At 35.7% G+C, this 18,054-nt stretch overlaps 1 protein-coding gene across 2 annotated transcripts in view; it reads right to left on the reverse strand.

The window, feature by feature from the left end:
• Positions 1–18,054, reverse strand: part of DIAPH2 (diaphanous related formin 2) — a 292,492-nt gene that overhangs the window by 62,690 nt on the left and 211,748 nt on the right. For both annotated transcript variants that reach the window (XM_026082669.1, XM_026082670.1), the window contains exon 27: positions 14,694–14,789. In XM_026082669.1, the coding sequence (XP_025938454.1) occupies positions 14,694–14,789 (96 nt within the window). The remainder of the gene's footprint in view (positions 1–14,693; positions 14,790–18,054) is intronic.

Consider the following 18,054-nt stretch of genomic DNA (forward strand, 5'->3'; position numbering starts at 1 on the left):
AACAATACTCCAGGTACTTAAGACAAGGCAAGTCCTGAAACAATCACAGGAAATTACAAAGCACTATTTGCTAAAACTAGAGGAGAAAAAACCCTACAAAGGGTGGCATCTAATGACCTGTATCTAAAAATCTACCAAGGGTAATTCAAAAACAATCCCGAAATTATGCAGGGCCTCAGTGCAAAAGTATAGCCTACACAGACAATTTCAGAAAGCTCTCTGAACATTACCTGCTCCTGCGATATGCCAGCAAAGCAAAAAATAACACGTATGATATTTGGGAAGACAAAGAAAAAAAACAGCACAATATGGTGCATTGAAGCTGTTCAGGATGATTTTACCAACAAATTTGTACACACGTGCATTCTCTCTCTCTTTCACACACAGACACACACACCCTTACTTTGACCCCATACAGCAAAAGATAATTGTTTCAGTGGATATTTAAACACACAGGTACCCTCGGCAAATGTGCAGCCTTAATCCCAGATGACAAGGTCAGCTACACGTTCTCGTCAGCGCCCATGTACAGGCTCACCCGTACGTGCAGCTGGGCAGGGCACGGCATCCTCCCAAGCACGGCACAGCTCCCTTTTGCTTTATTTCCTTCCCAAAGGCACTTCAATACCTGAGTATTGACACTCAATCTAGTACAAATTGTTTTTATTTTTTCCGTCCTCATGACAGAACTTTATCTTCCATTCTACTTTAAGTGCTCAGAAATACAGAAATTTTTGCAGACCTTTGTCTGTTTGAGTATCTCTGTACAATGAAGAACAATTTCTCCCCAGGTTTTATGTTCCATTACATTGCTTTGTCTTTGATGTTCCATCCTTTCAACTACCTTTCCTAACAGTTAGAGCATTAACAGCAATACAGTTCCAGCAAACTGATAAAACTGCCTTTTAAAAGCTTATACATTCCCCTAAATTCTCTCTTCACTGCTACAAAACTTTCAAGTTATTTAACAACATATTTTAAAACATTTTCTTACATAGTTTAAGCACAACACAGAAATAGATTTAAACTCATTTAAGAGATATGCTGTTACTGCTTTAAAAGAAAATCATAACTGCCTTTGGCGAAGAGATATCATCTTTTTGTGATATGGATATTACTTAGTAACAGGATCTATTGTATTACAGCAGTGAATATTCAAAAGACTCAATAAACATAATTCTAGTTTCTTTCAAAGCGGTTGTCCATTAGCAGAAGAAATGAAACTTTTAGTCAATCTCCCTTTACATTTTTCACTCTAGTAAACAGGATCTAAAAATAAAATATGTTTTTATCTAATTTGCCTTGCAGTGAAATATGTTTACCACTTAGAGAAATTATGAAGCATTTTTCCAATATTTAACAAATCAAAAGTGATAAAACATTTTTGAGGGGTAAATCATCAGATATTGCTTAATTTATTGATAAGGAAGCTATCAAAATAATTCATTYCCAAGTAATTGATTCAACACCTTGCTAGATTTTAATCATGGATAAATAGATTAATGAGTGAATTTAGCTGTGTTCTCAAACCAACTAAATTCAAACTCTAACTAAACCCTATCAAAAGTAATGAAAACCTTTTGAGTCCCTCATTCAATTCTACTTTATCTGCAGTTCCTGCAGAATTTAAAACTACGTAATTTGACAATATAACTTTTATGATTACAGAAGGAAAATGTTGCAATCCCTGAAGTTGGATTATTTCTCCCTCCTTTTTTTACTGCAGAACAAAAATACACTCTCTTGTCTGCTCAGTCTGACTGGCAGCTCCTGTAGACTGCCCTAATGAACCTTTCAGCCCAAGAGCCTTCACACACCCCCTGATAAGCGGTGAACCGAAGTTTCACCTCAGGCATTGTCTCATAAGCCCCCAATAACATGACTGAAGTTCCAAGGTCTCCAGAAAAACCACTGTAAACACTTGAAGACCAGTTCCTGCGGGAATGCTGTCTGTCGAACTGATTATTTTTTATTATGTTATTTTAGAAATCAGTTCACTTAAAAATGCAAAAAACTTAGCACAATAAGCAGACATTTCTCCTATTTCAGTGATGCATCTGTCTTGCTTTGTACTTTAACTTTGTTGGAAAAAATGCAGAAAGGCTGACATTCCACTCTAGTAATATATTCATGAAGTTACAGGCACATAGACACTGTTGTACAATTTTATATACTTATAATTATTTAAATAGAATCCTCTTCAATGACAGAAGAAATATCTAATGCATTAATAGAAAATGTAAGAATAAAATATACACAAATCACACAGAAAATGAGAAGCACAGTAAGTGGAATACAGATCTAAAGTTGTGCTTTAAAAATTTTTGATTGACAAGGTCTTGACGTGCTCCTTCAAATTTAACTTTCCTGCAGCACAACAGTGTAATCTGACAAAGTGCATTGCCATGCAAATGCAGACCTGTAGTCTTTGAAGCCCAATACATTATGAATGAATGACCAAAGAGCTCCAGGCAAAATGCAAAAATCATCGTCATAGAAAACTAGGCAATAACTTGCCAATAGACGAAATATCTTCCCAAACTGATCTGATCCCAAATTCCTAAAAGCATAAAAGTAATTAAATTCTGGCCTAGCCTATATTAGAAAATCTACACTAGAAAAAACATGGTAAAATTTTCCAAATGTCATAAGCTATCAAGATCAAAGTGGGGTTTTGGGCAGTGTACCTCTAATTAACAAAACAATAGTAGCAGAAGTTTCTAGCATAGGAAAAACAAAACAGACTAGATAAATCTTATCTATAACTCTAAGACCAGTTTGCTTCCCAGCTAAACTGCTCCATTTTTTCACAGGGTATTCTTCAGTTCTGTGATATTTTTTGCTGTGTATCACTGACTTCCATTTTTTGATCTCATACTTGTAATACTACTACTCCAGTTCAGTAGCTTTGTCATTCATTACAGTACTCTAAAAGTATCTTAAAAATTGCTCTTGTGCATGAAAATATAGAAGGAACATTGAAGCTTGACCAGGATCATGCGATTTAGAGCATATTTCCATAAGAAATTCTTAATGTTTGACTAGAAATCTTTTATAAAATTTAAGCTAAGTGAGAATTACACAAGTCAATAAACAGAGCAGGAACACTGACAGACAAGTATTTACAAGAGATTGAGTAATTCATATGTACTCAGCTCTCCGGAAAACTGACCTACTGAATGATATATAGAACAAAAAAAAAAATCCAAACAAAAAATCCTAAAAAGTGACAGTTTCTTCCCTATTGGTGAGACTTCTGAGAAGAAAAACAGTAATACCCTCAAATTAGTCTCAGCTGACCCATCTTTAAAAGGCATTCAACTAACTGATGAAGGTAGCCACTACACAGATGTCACCAAAACAGCGAGAGAATAAATCTCAAAAGGTATAAAAGAAACAACCAAAACACAAAATAAAACAAGATTTCCCTTCTTCTGCAGGAAACAAAATCCTTAAGCTATAAGGAGACAGGAACACGATCTGCTCTAGAGGGAAAAGGACGCAACATGCAGCCCTTGCCCGGGGTCTGCGACGAGCACAGTACACAGCAGGTCCCATGAGTGCTGCYGTCCCACACAACAGCGCCTGTCCTGGTGTTACTGTCACAGGCCCCTGCATTCGCCCCTCAGGGAGGACTGTCTAGATTAAGCAAATAGCCAGAATGAAGCCATCAAATGAACAATAAATAATTCCACCTGCTTTTATAAATCTACCCGCAGTAACTCTTTAGAAGATTTCTTAAAAGCTCCCCCCCACTTAAACAGCATATTGACAGAAATCAATGCTTTGCTTAAGAATATTATATTGCATACAACCCTTTTCTAAATTCAAAGTGATGCTGTACCTTCTCCAACACATGTCGATAGTTTGAATGTTTCCCTAGAGAGCTGAAAACTGCACAGTTCTGTCTTGTTGGAATATCTCAAATTTTCTTTCCAGGTTTTTCAGTATGCACAAATGCACTGAACTAGGAACACTGCAGAGAGATATTTCTAGTTACACTGTATTCACAGTGCACCATTCCACTGCAAGCCCAAAAAAAATTTACATGCAAATATCCTTTCAGGGTTCTTAAAAGCTCAATAAAATAGGACACTATATAATGCTTTTTAACTTATTTTCTTGATATATATGAGAGACCTTTCTACTCCTTTGACTATGATAAAGAAAATGAACGAAAAAGCAGTTGGGTCTTTGCAGGCAGATAGGAACTGTCCTTTACTACCCTGCAGGTCACCGAGAAGCCAATGTAGTTGCATTAGTGTAGTGGTTCAGTGCCTCCAAACGTCTTCACTGGGCTGGATCAGCCTTGGCCACAGCTAAAGAGAATTCAGAAAACTGACTGGTAGCTGGCTGACTTGACGTTCGGACAAGTGAGCTTGCTTCTACCTACACAAAACTCCGGACTCACCATGTACAGTTTGCTGTATGAAGAACAGACCCTCCATAGAATCAAATTGTTCTAGCACAGATGCTACACCATGGTCTCTTGATCAACTACTACCTTGAGAAAAATCACAAAATTCTAGATTTTCAAGCAGGTATCTTTATTTTAATGGCAATTTTCATGTGCAAAACTCATGGCTGTCATGGAAATTGGAATTCTGAAGTCAAAGGTCTTACTGGCCACCACAAAATCCCCTTGCTTGTCCCCCTGGGGCTTTGTGCAGCCCCAAAATGAAACTCAATCATTAAATCTCTTACAAGCTTTTTTTTTTTTTTTTTTTAAAGGGCAAGTTGGGAGTATTCCCCATTACAGATTTTCAGATAAAGAGAGATATAATAAAAAAYGGTAATACCATTACTACCCTCTTTTATTTCATCACTTATTTGTAATTGAAAAATGAAAAACTATAAATGCATGAATAAGTGACCTGAGACAAAGATGGTATATTCAAGACACCTTGACAAAATTTCTAAGAATTAGAAACTTAAATGAAACAGTAATTGGAGAATAAAGTATTAATCAAAAACAAAGTTGTTGGTGTACAGTATCAAGTTCATATGTAGCATCCTCCCACTCCTTTTTCTTGGCATGCCATTTTTAGAAAGTTTACGTAGCCTCTCCCTTTCTCCAACAGGGACTGCTTTAAGCAGCTATGCCCTCTACATGCCCCTCTGCTGCTGGACACACCCTGGCCCAGATCCTTCATTTATTTAACCTGTCATAGATTATTGAACTAAAAAGACTGATAAGGTGAAAAGAGTTATGGCAATACGCAGCAGTTGAGATTCTGGCTTTTCGCACAACGACGTAACTGCCTAACTACTAACCTGTGCCCAGTGCTGAGACGTGGTATCAGCATTCTGTGGCTAACCACTGCTACTTTGGGTACGCTGACCAGAGAATCTCATTTTCTTTTGATCATGCAACAAGGAAATTACAATTTCCATGCTTTGTCACGCTATGTCATTACCAGTAGGGTGAATATTTACTTTGCAGAGAATAAACTAGTTAAGCTGTTTCAGGCAAGAAGACATTACAGAAAAAGATGTAAAATTGTCAAACTTCTGAAATTCAGGACAACTGCCATTAAGAAACTTGGGACAATCCCTCTGTGATGAGGTTAGAGCACTATCTGAATTCCAAACTACATATTTARAACAGGATGGAATAGAAAAACATCCCTATCTGCCAAAGAAACCCATCCTGACCTAAAYGTATGTCTGGCAAATTAATCAGCTACCAAGTCACACATTGCAAAAAGGCTTTCATGTCCTTCCTTTCCTTTACATTCATTATGCATATATATTAAAATATTAAAGCCAATGTGCACTACCTCAATAAACAGTACTGCAGTTGATAACTGCTCAAACAGTGTTTCACAATAACTGCATGATGACAAAAAAGTGTCACCACTGCCAATAAAAATCAAATGTCCAAATGTAAATTAAATCAGTCCTGCATATCATTCATTAGCACTCACATAGTATGTACACGTGTGCATGCACACCCCTTCTGGGTGTGTAAAAGTAGTTTCTTTAACTTCAGCTGCCACATGCAGATGGGGCCAAACTTTAGCTACCCATCTGCAGAAATGTAGGCCTTAACATGTAGTAAGACGCTCCTCATTAAAACAGAAGTTTTTGGATTCAGTGTGAATTCAGAAATTTAGCCGTGTGGGTGACTTTCAACTTGCACGAGATTCTGTCACACTAACTTGGCAGCTGCCTGCTGGATTACCTCTTTTGAGAGGCTGGTTACTGCACACACTTCTGCTTCTCAGAAAAGCTTTGTTTTCAGTTCTAAAAGTCTACTTCACAAGACAGGACATTCAAAAAGGCTTTTGGAATTCAAAACACGGCTTTTTTAGAGCCTCAGAAACAGCTGTGACAGGTCAGTTCCCAGAAAAAGAAACTCGATAATAAAAGCTGAGCCCTATGGCTGCCTCAGGTATCTGCAGAGTCTGACGATGAACTCTAAAAGACAAAACAACTTTAAAGAAAGGAGTATAACAGTCAGTCCCAGTGTCTGAAGCAACTGCACAGGACTGCGTACTTGTCACATAAGCTCAGACGCTAAATGTGCAAGTTACAGATGTCGTGGGGCTGCAGTATAATTCTCAGTACTTCCACGTGATTCTCGTCATCATTAGGGCAATGTGTCTGACTTCACAAAGAAGCAGACACCACACTACCCCTTAAGTCTCAAAAATTTAGAACTTTATATTTTTGATCTTAGGAAAATTAGATGAATAAAATAACTGTTAATCTTTTTTTAAATTAAAAAGCTTAAAAATATTACACTGAAGGTATCAGAACATTTTATATAATGCTTCTGCAGAACAATTTCCAGAGAATTTTTAATACTGTAATGAAATGTGTTTTTAAACATCTACACTAAGAAAAGGAAGAGACGCATTATTCTCCTTAGCCTTGTGCAAATTATTAATGTTTTGGGTGAATTATGCAAACTCAGATGTAATTAGTAACAATTATATAGCACCATCTTTCTGAAGGACACTTTTCAGAAAGAGTATCACTTTTCATGGCATATTTTCATTCATTCAGATTAAAATCTTATCATGAAAAAAGAATAAAAATGGCAATTAATAATTCAGAATTACACAAAGCAGCAGCAATAGAGTTCACAATAGCACATTTCTGTGTCTTATTTAGCAAACATTTGTAAGTACTTTACCAAAATTACTATATATATATATATTTGGAGAAATTTCCCACACAGCTTTTTTATATTATAGCCCCATGCATAGAAATACACATGCACAAGCTCTATGCCGACATGTGAACAATCGCATGTGTATCGGGATCACAGAACCAATGCGAAAGACAAACAATCCTCAACACTTTCTCCATAGATGGGTCATCTACACAGGTGAAAACAATTATTCAGATGGATACAGTTCTTGAATTTTTGTTTTTATGCCCATATACTTAAGGTTGTGAAGTGTTTTCACAACTTATTCATTCCCTTCATCCCAAAGAATGCTGTCCATCTAAAAAACTAGAAAATCGAGTCCAAGAAGCCTGGAGGTTATATCCAGCTTTAGTTCCTTCTTTCCTCCCTTGTTCATCACCTCTCCTTCACCCTATTGTAAGCAGAACTCTTCCCAAATGCAAAACAAAACCCCTACATACTACAGCTGTTGCTTACATGCTAACCCACTAGAATATGTTATCCAGTATTACTTTAATTACAAAAATCATAAGCCAAAATGCATATATAGTAGAAACAGATTACACAACAAATATCTGTTTTTAAATAGTTTTGGGACTGTTTATGGAGCTCTCTAGACCCAACTAATTTGCTAAGACTAGATTTGAATGGTACTAAAAATAGATTTTCTTTATACAACTCATATTTGTATTTAGCGATAAAAGCAAACTTAAATCTCACAATAATGCCTTGATGGCATAAATGGCAAATTTATTATTGGTGATCCTTATTTAGCTCTTGCTATTACATTTGTGATAATTCTGAAGCATTTAGATGATATGTGTAAGTCTCATTAGTCCATAGTTCTCTGTAAGCACAAATCCTCCATTAAATAATTAAGGTAGCAAAACATGCTTTTAAATATTGAATGTCTCAAGGTAAAACAACAAAAATTAAGAGATGCCAGCTGAATATGGCAATAGAAAGAGTAGTTCTTTAGCATGAGATGTTTAAAAAGATGATGAAATGCATTTAAAGTACATATTGACCTATTTCTTTTTAAACTTGAGACTAGCATTTTGATAGTCTGTAACAGATATTTTTAGCTTCATAACAGATGATGATAAATATGATGACATCCTGTTCCACTGAAAGGCAGCAGTAAGATGACTCAAAAATCATGTTAGTTAAGCACAACTTCTTATTTCTAAAAAGTAACTAGTGCATCTGGGGATTTTTACACTGATAAATATTCTCATCAGCTCACACCCAGATGTAAGCATATCCAAAATCAGTTTATAAAACTGCCATATACAAAATAATTCACAACACTTTCAGTTAAGAAGATATTCTTTGACTGTCTGAAGATTTTTATTTTAGTATGTTTTAGGTAAATAAGGACCATGCGTCTGGAAACCTAACTAACTGTCAAAATTTTATTTGGAATAATCAATGCAAAGGTAAATACAGAAGTTAGATTTCAATTCAAAACAGAGCTATATCTTCAAGCACAAGACTCAAAATTCCTAAAAATATAATTTGGGTTTTTTGAGGGTTAGTAGTCGGATGAACTGTTATGAAATATACACTCCTTTTTTAAGTATGCATTGTTTAATTAAAGGAAGTGTCTGAAAGTAAACTGAAAATTATCAAAAGTCATTAAAAGACAGTAATATTCTATTGCCTCCTTTTTTCTTTTTTAATCTTACTGAAGTTAAACAAGCGGTGGCAGCATTTCAGACAGCTTGCATAAAAGAGTCAAATTAATGTTGAACAAGGCAGGTTTGTTCGTTCTCTCTCTCTCTCTCTCTCTCTCTCTCACGGTATACCACTAAAATGGAAATAGCAATGACTATGTAGTAATTCTCAATTAAATCAAGTTCACAAAACAGTTACTAAATTTTGCCTGGTATGCATCTCACTGTTGTGCTGCTTGCTGGTTTGATTTTGATGCATAGTATTAAAAATAATCCAAAACATGCATATTAGCAAACACAGTAAATACTCTGACTATATTGCCTCTTGAAATTTAAAGCAGAAAGAACATGCATTCATATGCCTTAAAGCTATGATTTCCTGGTAGTGAAAGAGTGGCAGATGCTACCATTGCAGTTGCAATATACTGGATATGTAGGAAAGGGCACTAGTAAAAGTTTCTGAAAAAATTAAGTTTAATTCCATGGCAAAAGATTTAGCAGCTTAGCAGAAAGGAAAAACCCTAATAGAACAGTTAGCTTTGTACAGAAATTTACTTAAACTAATATTAGAGCAAAAATATTCCTGAATCAGTCTTTTTTAATAATCTCATACCCCAAGGCTAGAAAGAAAGGTCAGGGATAATTGGAGCAATAGTGCTGCTGGACACACACTTTAAACCGGTACCTGTGATGAATGCCACCTAATACCCTTCTTTGTTAAACTCCTATCCCAGTATTAGCAAACTTGCAGAAAAGCAAGTACATTTTTCAAATGGGAAGTAACATTTCTAGAAACCTATTTCTAATTATTAATATACAGCCTCTACAGGCAAAGCAATCCACTGAAAGTAGAAGGTCCGTAGTTAAAATCCAGTATCTAGAAACAATAAAGATACAATAATAAGGCCTAGGAGAGACAGAAATCGCACTGAAATGTATTTCAAATTGAAAAATCTACAGGTCAAGGTACACATAAAATTACAATGAAAGGAAAAACTGCAGGAGGGGGATAGGGATTCTTTATTATTATTTCTATGACCTGATGACAAAAAGATTCTAATGGAAAAAAAAAATCTATAATTATAATGCAATCCATTAAAATGTAGCTTTTCATTTGCAAGTTCTGCAAACAAGGAAAAGCAAGGAAGCTACACATGTAAAATGAGTTTTGCTTTTCCTAGCCTGCCTGTACACATCCCTCAAACTCTTTTGCGCAGTTGGAAAGCCGTGATGTTGGGCAGTTCCCCATGCCTATGGTTATCATCCTACACGAACAAAGCACAATTCCCTTGCTAGCTGCAGCTCTTACCCATTCGGTCTCTTACTCTTTAAAGATTAAACACACGATCGAGTGAGCACAAATATATGCTATCAAGTATGCCAGCGACCTCTGTAAAAAAAGACTAATTGAATAGACAGGGATTTTTGGCCRAATGACACTCTTCCTGGGGTAGTTGTAGCCTATAGCCACCCAAATGAAAGGATCCCTCCTACGGCCAACCTGCTCCCTCCTGCTAGCAACGGACACATGCCGTTGCAGAAGTTTCTCCTTTAGTAGTTGTGTTTTTTTCCTTTCAGCCAAACCGATCAAGAATGTCACTAGTGGTGATGTTACAGTTTGTTCCTTTGAGTTGAGTTTACTCGGTGAAACCACAGGAAGCAAATATAACACAGGGCAATTTTTTACGGTCTGCTGCTTGTAACCATTCTCTCCCTCTTCAGTTGTTTTCATTTGCAGCGAGTAGGTGCACACAGAATAAGAATGCTTGCAACATGAGACTGAGATCTAGAACACACCCATGGAAAATGTAAGCATGTGAACTTACTGCATTGCTTAAAAAACTGCAAGGAGTAAATAAACAAAACTTATTTTTTCTTCTTGCTAGATTTTCACTTAGAAAAAAAATAAAAACAAAACACAAACCACTGATACTGTGAGAAAGCTAGAACTGATACAGAAATGAAATCTGTGTCCAAATAGCTGGAAAACAACAATTTTTCTTTTCAGCCCATGATGGCTACCAAGACAGCTTCAAGCTCAAAACTTGCTGTACAAGTCTAAGTTCCAAAATAACAGCACTTTTTCCTGTATGTTAAAAATACATGCCAATTTCTGAAACAGTGCAGCAGGCTATGAATAATGTACGAGAAACTCCTATGTAGTGTACCAAGTATAGACAGTGCTATACCACTTGCTGTATGGTTGCCAATCTCAACCGAACAACCCAGCAAGCCCAGAAATCCCCAAACCTCTTCTTTCCATATCTTTTATGTACTTTGTCTTCCTTCCATTGAAACCGAAGAGGCATGCAGTTAAATGCTTAGCAGATCCTCACCACATGAAACTCCTGAGAACACTCAAAGCTTATTTATAGTACTGAAAACTCATTTTCCCTGCAACTTTTTAAAGAGAGATATGAAAATTTGTAAACATCATACCTGTTTTTCTAATACTATAGTTCACTGCTTATAGATGTCATGGTCATATTTTAAAGTGTCTTCTGCCTTTGTAGACAAGTTCTCCTCACTCCTGTTGCAGGGGAGTCACTGCCTACAAACTGGGGTTTCAGTCATCTCACTGGCTCTTGGAGCTGCAGCAAATTTTGCGCAGTCCCCTCTGATCCCTGGGAAGTTTTGTTTGTTTTTTTTTGTCACTGCTGGGTGAAAAATMCCACCTCAAGCTGCAGGTGTTTGGTGCGCTGTTGCAACTCCTTTGCCATCCTCCTCCTCTTCTGCCCCTCTACTCTGCATTCCAGAGCCCTCTCTCCTCCTGGGCATGAACATCACTCCTCCCATAAGAGGGTCCTGCAGAACTTGGTCATTCTCTGCTTAAAGACCCATAACACAGAGACACCATCTCTCAAATTGATATTTCTCAAGATATGGATCAAAACACATTTTGATCAAGGAGTTAAACCAGTACCTCTTGGCTCAATTTTGCTTCGAGTTTTGTGATTTAAGTTACTTGGGTTCATTTCCACACACACCAATAACGAATCATTAACCTTTTTAGCAGCAGGTCAAATAGATTCATTTAAAAAACATAATATTTAAACACGGAAAGGATCATGCAATCAGTTCAGGACTTCTGTTTGAAGAGTGTTTAGCTCCTTTTTTCTTGTTCGCCTGATGGAGTCCAGAACTACATTCCCAAATCTAGAAAGAAGTTGAGATGCTACACCATATCAACACTAGAAGTGTTACTACTGGGATCCTTCCCTAATAGCACAGGGGTCCACAAATATAAAAAGAGCCAGAAATATGGTACCTAAATAGGATTCTGAAGGAAACATGCAAGTTGATAGGACCCTGCAAATTACTAACCTGACATTAACCCCCAAGAGTTCTCCTGTCTAGTGGGGAACAGGAGTTAGAGTGGGCCAGCCTATTTCTACCACGTCCCACAAAGCAATGTAGGAGTTAAATTAAAGCTCCCAATAGGCAAGGCATTGGAAAGAGTCTGCACTGACTGGGCATTAATACTGAAAGGAAAAAAACATTCTCAGATCAACTGTAAAAAAGGACAGGGTTCCTAAGGGCTATTTGTAGCAATGGTCCCACAATGAAAAACTGATGGCAACATTCTGCAGGATGAATGAAGAAAATGCAAACTGGGAGAATAAACAAACATAATCAGATGATACATAATAAAACTTATGGACAGAAAATTATTAGAGCACAATAAAAATAGCTACCAAAGATTTTCGTGCTAGTTTTAAAGTCTTCTTATCTGAAAGGACAGCTTTTTCATCCACAATTTATGATTAATGCAATTAATTTATGTAGGACTAGTAATGAATATCACCAAAAATTCAGCCTTCTGCAGCCTCTTATTCCTTAGAAAAAGCATCCAGGCAGAAACAGAACACTTGATTTATATTGAAAGAGCCTTCTCATTTTCAAGTGTACAAAATTTCTGCTCTGTTGTATTACATCTGAACAATGCTACACTTAAATGTAGAGTGAAAGTATTTTTATGTACATCTATGAGATATGTGAAAGAGTTTAAAGGAAGTGAAAGCTGTTGTGTACAAGTGATTTGGATTTCAAAGAAAATGGCAGAATTCATGTGGAAAAAATTCAGAAGAGTGAGATAAAAGGTATTAGGCTTTCAATGTGCTCCACTAAAAATGAACATGGAAATACATGAACATGGAACTGATTGACAAAACTTCTATTGCTGAGGTCCATGGTCTTAGGTCTATGATCTTTTCTTGATTTTTTTTTCCTTTGATTCACTGCATAACTTCTACTTGCAAAATGATGATGATTGAGGTTTAATGGAAATTCAAGAAAAAAGAAGGTTAAATTTTCTAGAAGTTAAATTCAGTGATCATTAAAAAAGTGTACTAACCAAATATCCTTAGAAAAACATCCTATCAAAATACAAAGAATAGTACTGACTGTTCTAAAGCTTGCACTTTCAGGCTGCCCTACGATAAAATAATGAGATCCAATTTGGGGTATGATAGTAAAGAGAAATGAAGAACTGAACTAAGATGATCTTATGGTATCTCATTTACTATGGAAAGGAATAAAAAACTTCTTTGATAGGGCTACTTATATAGCAAGTACTGTTGGGAGTTTTTACAGCTCTGATACACTGTGTCAACTTTATATAAGGACCACATTAAAATTTAGTGTTATAGATGTAGCATAAACAAAGCATCTGGTACAAGGGATATATTTTGTCCCATTTTTAGTTATAAACTATAAAAACTTGAACAAATGGGGCAATATTAGTTCTTTCAGTTCTGAGCTGAGAGCAGAAAGAAGCTCTGAAGAATGATATCGGAAGTGTAGCACAATTCATTTCCTAGTAGGAATGAACCATGTAATGTATTTCACATTTTTTCAAGCAAAATCAGGCATACGCCAAATTAGAAGTAATTTAGTTAAAGTTATATGCTATCTTTGCTAACTAGATGAAAGAGGATGGTAGATTTTGCTTTTATTAAAAAAAAAAAAAGAGTCAACCCCAGCTTATTGGATATGAGGTAGATATACTTGGCTATTTCATAAAATAACAAGATACCATTTTTTTCAAACCTTCAGCAGCATATATTTGACATATTAGCATTTGATTTTATGCCAAATAACTATAACTTTCAACAGTTTTATTTTTTAAGATTTTTTTTTTGGCTGTAAGATATGTTTTAAACGAAAAAATTTGAAAATACAGTATACTATCATAAACTTTAATAAAAGATAAGTGCACAGTAAACACAATTTACGAATTGTGCGCAACTGACATATTGTAAGGGAAGGAGGAAGTGAAGGCTGAAACTGCAGTTGCTGAGCCCTTTCTCAAATTTTCTCATCAAAATCAAACCTGCAGGAAGCAGTAATTGTTCAGACTACATCCGTACAATACTATTGCCTCAAGAAAATGCAGCTACTTCATTGTAATTTGGCTTTTATGACTACACACAGTATAGTTTCTAACCAAACCAGAACATGCCCACAACCAGTGCTTGAAAACGACTATCAGCTATATGCTTAAATTCTTATTGGTGTTAAGAAGCTAATGTTTTTCACAGCGTCATCTATGTCAAACTAATTATACCTACAATTTTAAAGATTAGGATGAATATACATGCACTCAAACTGCAGTGACTTTTTAAAATGCCATTTAAAACACAACAAGAACTCCTGGTATAATATTTTTGGAGTTTATAGTTAACTGAAGATACTGCTATCAGGTAAAAAATTTGTGATCACAAAGAAACAGCCCGCTGAGATTTCACAGTAGCTCAATGACCAACTTTCAGTGAAAATTGTTGCAAGTCTTTGCAAAAAAGCTTTTGCCTTCACACTTCCAATACTTGCATTCCTACTCAATTCAAAACTAAGTTTTTGGGGGGGTGTGTTCTCCTTACCCTGGCTTCTTGGTGTCCGTTTCCTGCGATCCCTGAATGCTGCTCCCGACTGCAAGGCCTCAAGCAGATTATCCATCACTCCTGTCTCATCACCCTCTGAAAACAGGAGAAAAATAAAATTAATTTCAGTGCAATTGAAGTCAGACTATGGAAGAGGGGGGAAAAAAAAAAAAAGTTGTGCCAGATTTACATAACACTTCCAAATAAGAGCCATATATGTTTTAATATAATGGATGCTGTCAGTTCTTCAGTTATCACTGTCTGTTCTGTGTATGATGCTCTGTTAAGCAAAATTGATGCCAATCCTACTGTTCTTTCAACTTAAGAGATGTTATCTTGTGCATTATTGATGACAACTTCAGTATGCAGGTGGACAGCGGCTGATGAATGACTGCTGTTTCACTGTTAAAATTCCTATGTCTTTCCTGAAGTAGAAGCAGGTCTTTTTATTTTTTTATTTTTATTTTTTAATTTAATCAATACACGTGGAAAATCTGATGAAGCTGAATGGCACAAAGTTAAATTTTGTAGCACTGCAAATATTTTAAACATTGCCTCTTACTTTTATGATGCCTTAAATCCTTAAAACATTTCTTTTCTTTGAATCTTACTTTTTATCTATTCCATATGCCAAGTTACATATGATATGTACTACATGGCTACGTGTATACCAATATACCATGGATTTTCTTCAGTTAAGGTAAGGAAAGAAAGAAGGGAAAAAATCCTTCAGTGGAAGTCAATGACATAACATTTCTTAAAAGCTGAATGATATTTCTGCTAAAACCTTCTCTTTTTTTTTTTCATATGCAAGCTAACCTGTAGCCCTTAAACTGCTGGACTTTACAGAGTATTATGCAAAGCTGAGTAGAAAGACTATTTTTTCTGTATTTAAGTCTTTAACTTTCTTTGTGTTTCAGGCTGTTCTGTTAATAACAGCTGATAGCAGCATGCACCAATACAAGAAATAGAGGCCAAAGTACTGCCATACATTACAAAACTATTGGTGAACGACTCTTGTTATGCTCACATATCTATATAAAAACACAAAGTTAAATATAGACCAGACTCAACAGGTGGGAGGTGGACATTTTATTCACATCTCTGGGACTTCAAGTTAATATAAATTTCCCCAGAGTGGGATGATAATTACTTTATGCAAAAGACTTGCATTTTGGTAAAGCACTTCTACCTGACTCATACAAGAAGTGTAGGAGGCTTACAGTACATTCAAGAGATCCAACTCTCAAATATTCAAGTTAAAAAGCAGTTTGACGTAATGGAGAATTTATATTTATGTATTTATATTTATTGGGCCACATCCAATTGTAAAACAGTGCCTGATTCGGATTTCTACATGATGATCACCAGTAGAACTACCTTGTAAATTTAAGTTATATATAATGGTTTAAACTACACTGATGTATAATAAGCAACATATAATAGAGTTATCTTCAGGGTAACATAAAAGAGAGCAGAGCAAAAGCAGCAAGCAGCAGAAGACGCTGAAGTACTAGTTATAATTAGATTCCATCTAAAACCCTTAAAAAAAAGCTTTAAGCTCATGCAAAATAAATAAGTAAAATTAGGCTCTCTAGTTTCACACTCAAATATACAAAGCCAGAATCTGGTCTAAAGCATACCCATAATTATTTTGCCATGTTCCTTATTGTACATATGGTTATTCATTGATTTATTTTTGGTTTTGCATTAAATCTGTTTTCTAAATCAAAGATCTGTGCATACACCATGATCAAACCAACACACTCCAAGTTGGTCTGAAATTTAATGAGTAGTAAGTATGACTGTAATACATATAAAGGTAGTTAACATGTTGGAATATTTTATGCTTAGAAAAATTACATCTTTCAACATTAATTACAGTTGGCAGAGTTTATTTAAAAAGACAAAATTCCTTAAATAGTTCATTAATGTTTATGCAGCTTTCCATTTCTTTTCTGCTGAGTGTGCTATTCTACCTACTAATTGCTAAAAAACATCATATTTTTGGAATTCCAAAAGATACAATATAGAAAGAGACATGAATTAAGGAAACTATGGAGCATAGTACACAGATTTTTAACTCTTCAAAGTAAAACTTACAATACAGCTGATCTCAACATTGCATCTTAATCAAAGCCATCAGGTGATTAAATGGGAACTGGACAGAGAATTGCATTTTTAGTCAGCCTTCATTAAAATTCTTAAAAAATATTCAATAGAAACTTTAGCCCTTCCCAACAGTTCGTGTTGAGGTATTTAAGATATTTACAGTTATCTTCTTGATTTGCTGTTTTGGTTTTTATACTTTCTACAGCAACATTTAGACACAAATCAGAAACAAAGCCAGAACAAGTTTCTAAACTGAGAAACTTATTTCCAACAGAAATGGTCAGTGGAAATACAACATAAACTCATATTTCTCTTTTAGATATCTGCCACTGCACACAAGAATAGGTGTTTGACCTGGCACAAATCATTTCCCCTCCCCATTCTTTCTTTCCCAAGTTGGTCCCAAGCATTACATGGAGACAGCAAGAATACCCATGTATGCAAAAAACACTTTGCAAGGGCTTTTCCATTTTATGACTAGCTCTCTAAAGCCTTTGGTTAGGCCTAGCAAGGAGCCAGATTCACTATAGGTATTAAATGCAACTGGAAAGGCAAAAATTTTTCATAATCATTAACTGGTGTGATGTCTACAGGTCTGCCTTGTTTTCATTTGTATTTCACACTAATATTCTACTGCGGATTTGTTTTAGCCTATGCAGTCAATTTTGAAAATAGGCACATTTTTAGGAGGTTACAGTAAGACTCATCCTCTCACAGGTCCCACAACTCTCCACTTCTGCCAGTCTTATGAAACTGATTGTGGCCACTCGCAATGATAACAACGAGAACAAAAATAAGTTACTACTTCTGTAGAATAATCATATCATTTGTTATACTGCTGAGAAGCCCTCAGCCAGCTAAGAGGCTCAGACAGAAAAAAGAATGATACAGTGAATGAACAGAGCCACACTTGAGATGATCAGGCAACTGTAAGATTGGGGGAACTAAACCTGATCGTCATTTTTGACCAGTACTAGGGAAGAGAATAGAAGAAGGCAAAAAGAAAATGAAATTAAAATGGGCCATAACATGAAAGCGTGTGGAAAAGACTGGCACTAGCTGCATCCACTTATGAATGCTTCCGAGGAATAGACGTATGCTGTGGATAAAGGCAATACCCTAGATTCTAGGCTTTGTTTTATAAATAAAAACACAGTATAGATGAACTGATCATAAAAAAATCTGACCACAGATGTTAAAGGTTTACTATGCTACATGAAAAGCAAACATAGAAAAAGAAAAAAAAAAA

Source organism: Apteryx rowi, unplaced genomic scaffold (genome assembly GCF_003343035.1).
Source record: "Apteryx rowi isolate R43461 unplaced genomic scaffold, aptRow1 scaffold_59, whole genome shotgun sequence".
In the NCBI taxonomy this organism is placed as follows: domain Eukaryota; kingdom Metazoa; phylum Chordata; class Aves; order Apterygiformes; family Apterygidae; genus Apteryx; species Apteryx rowi.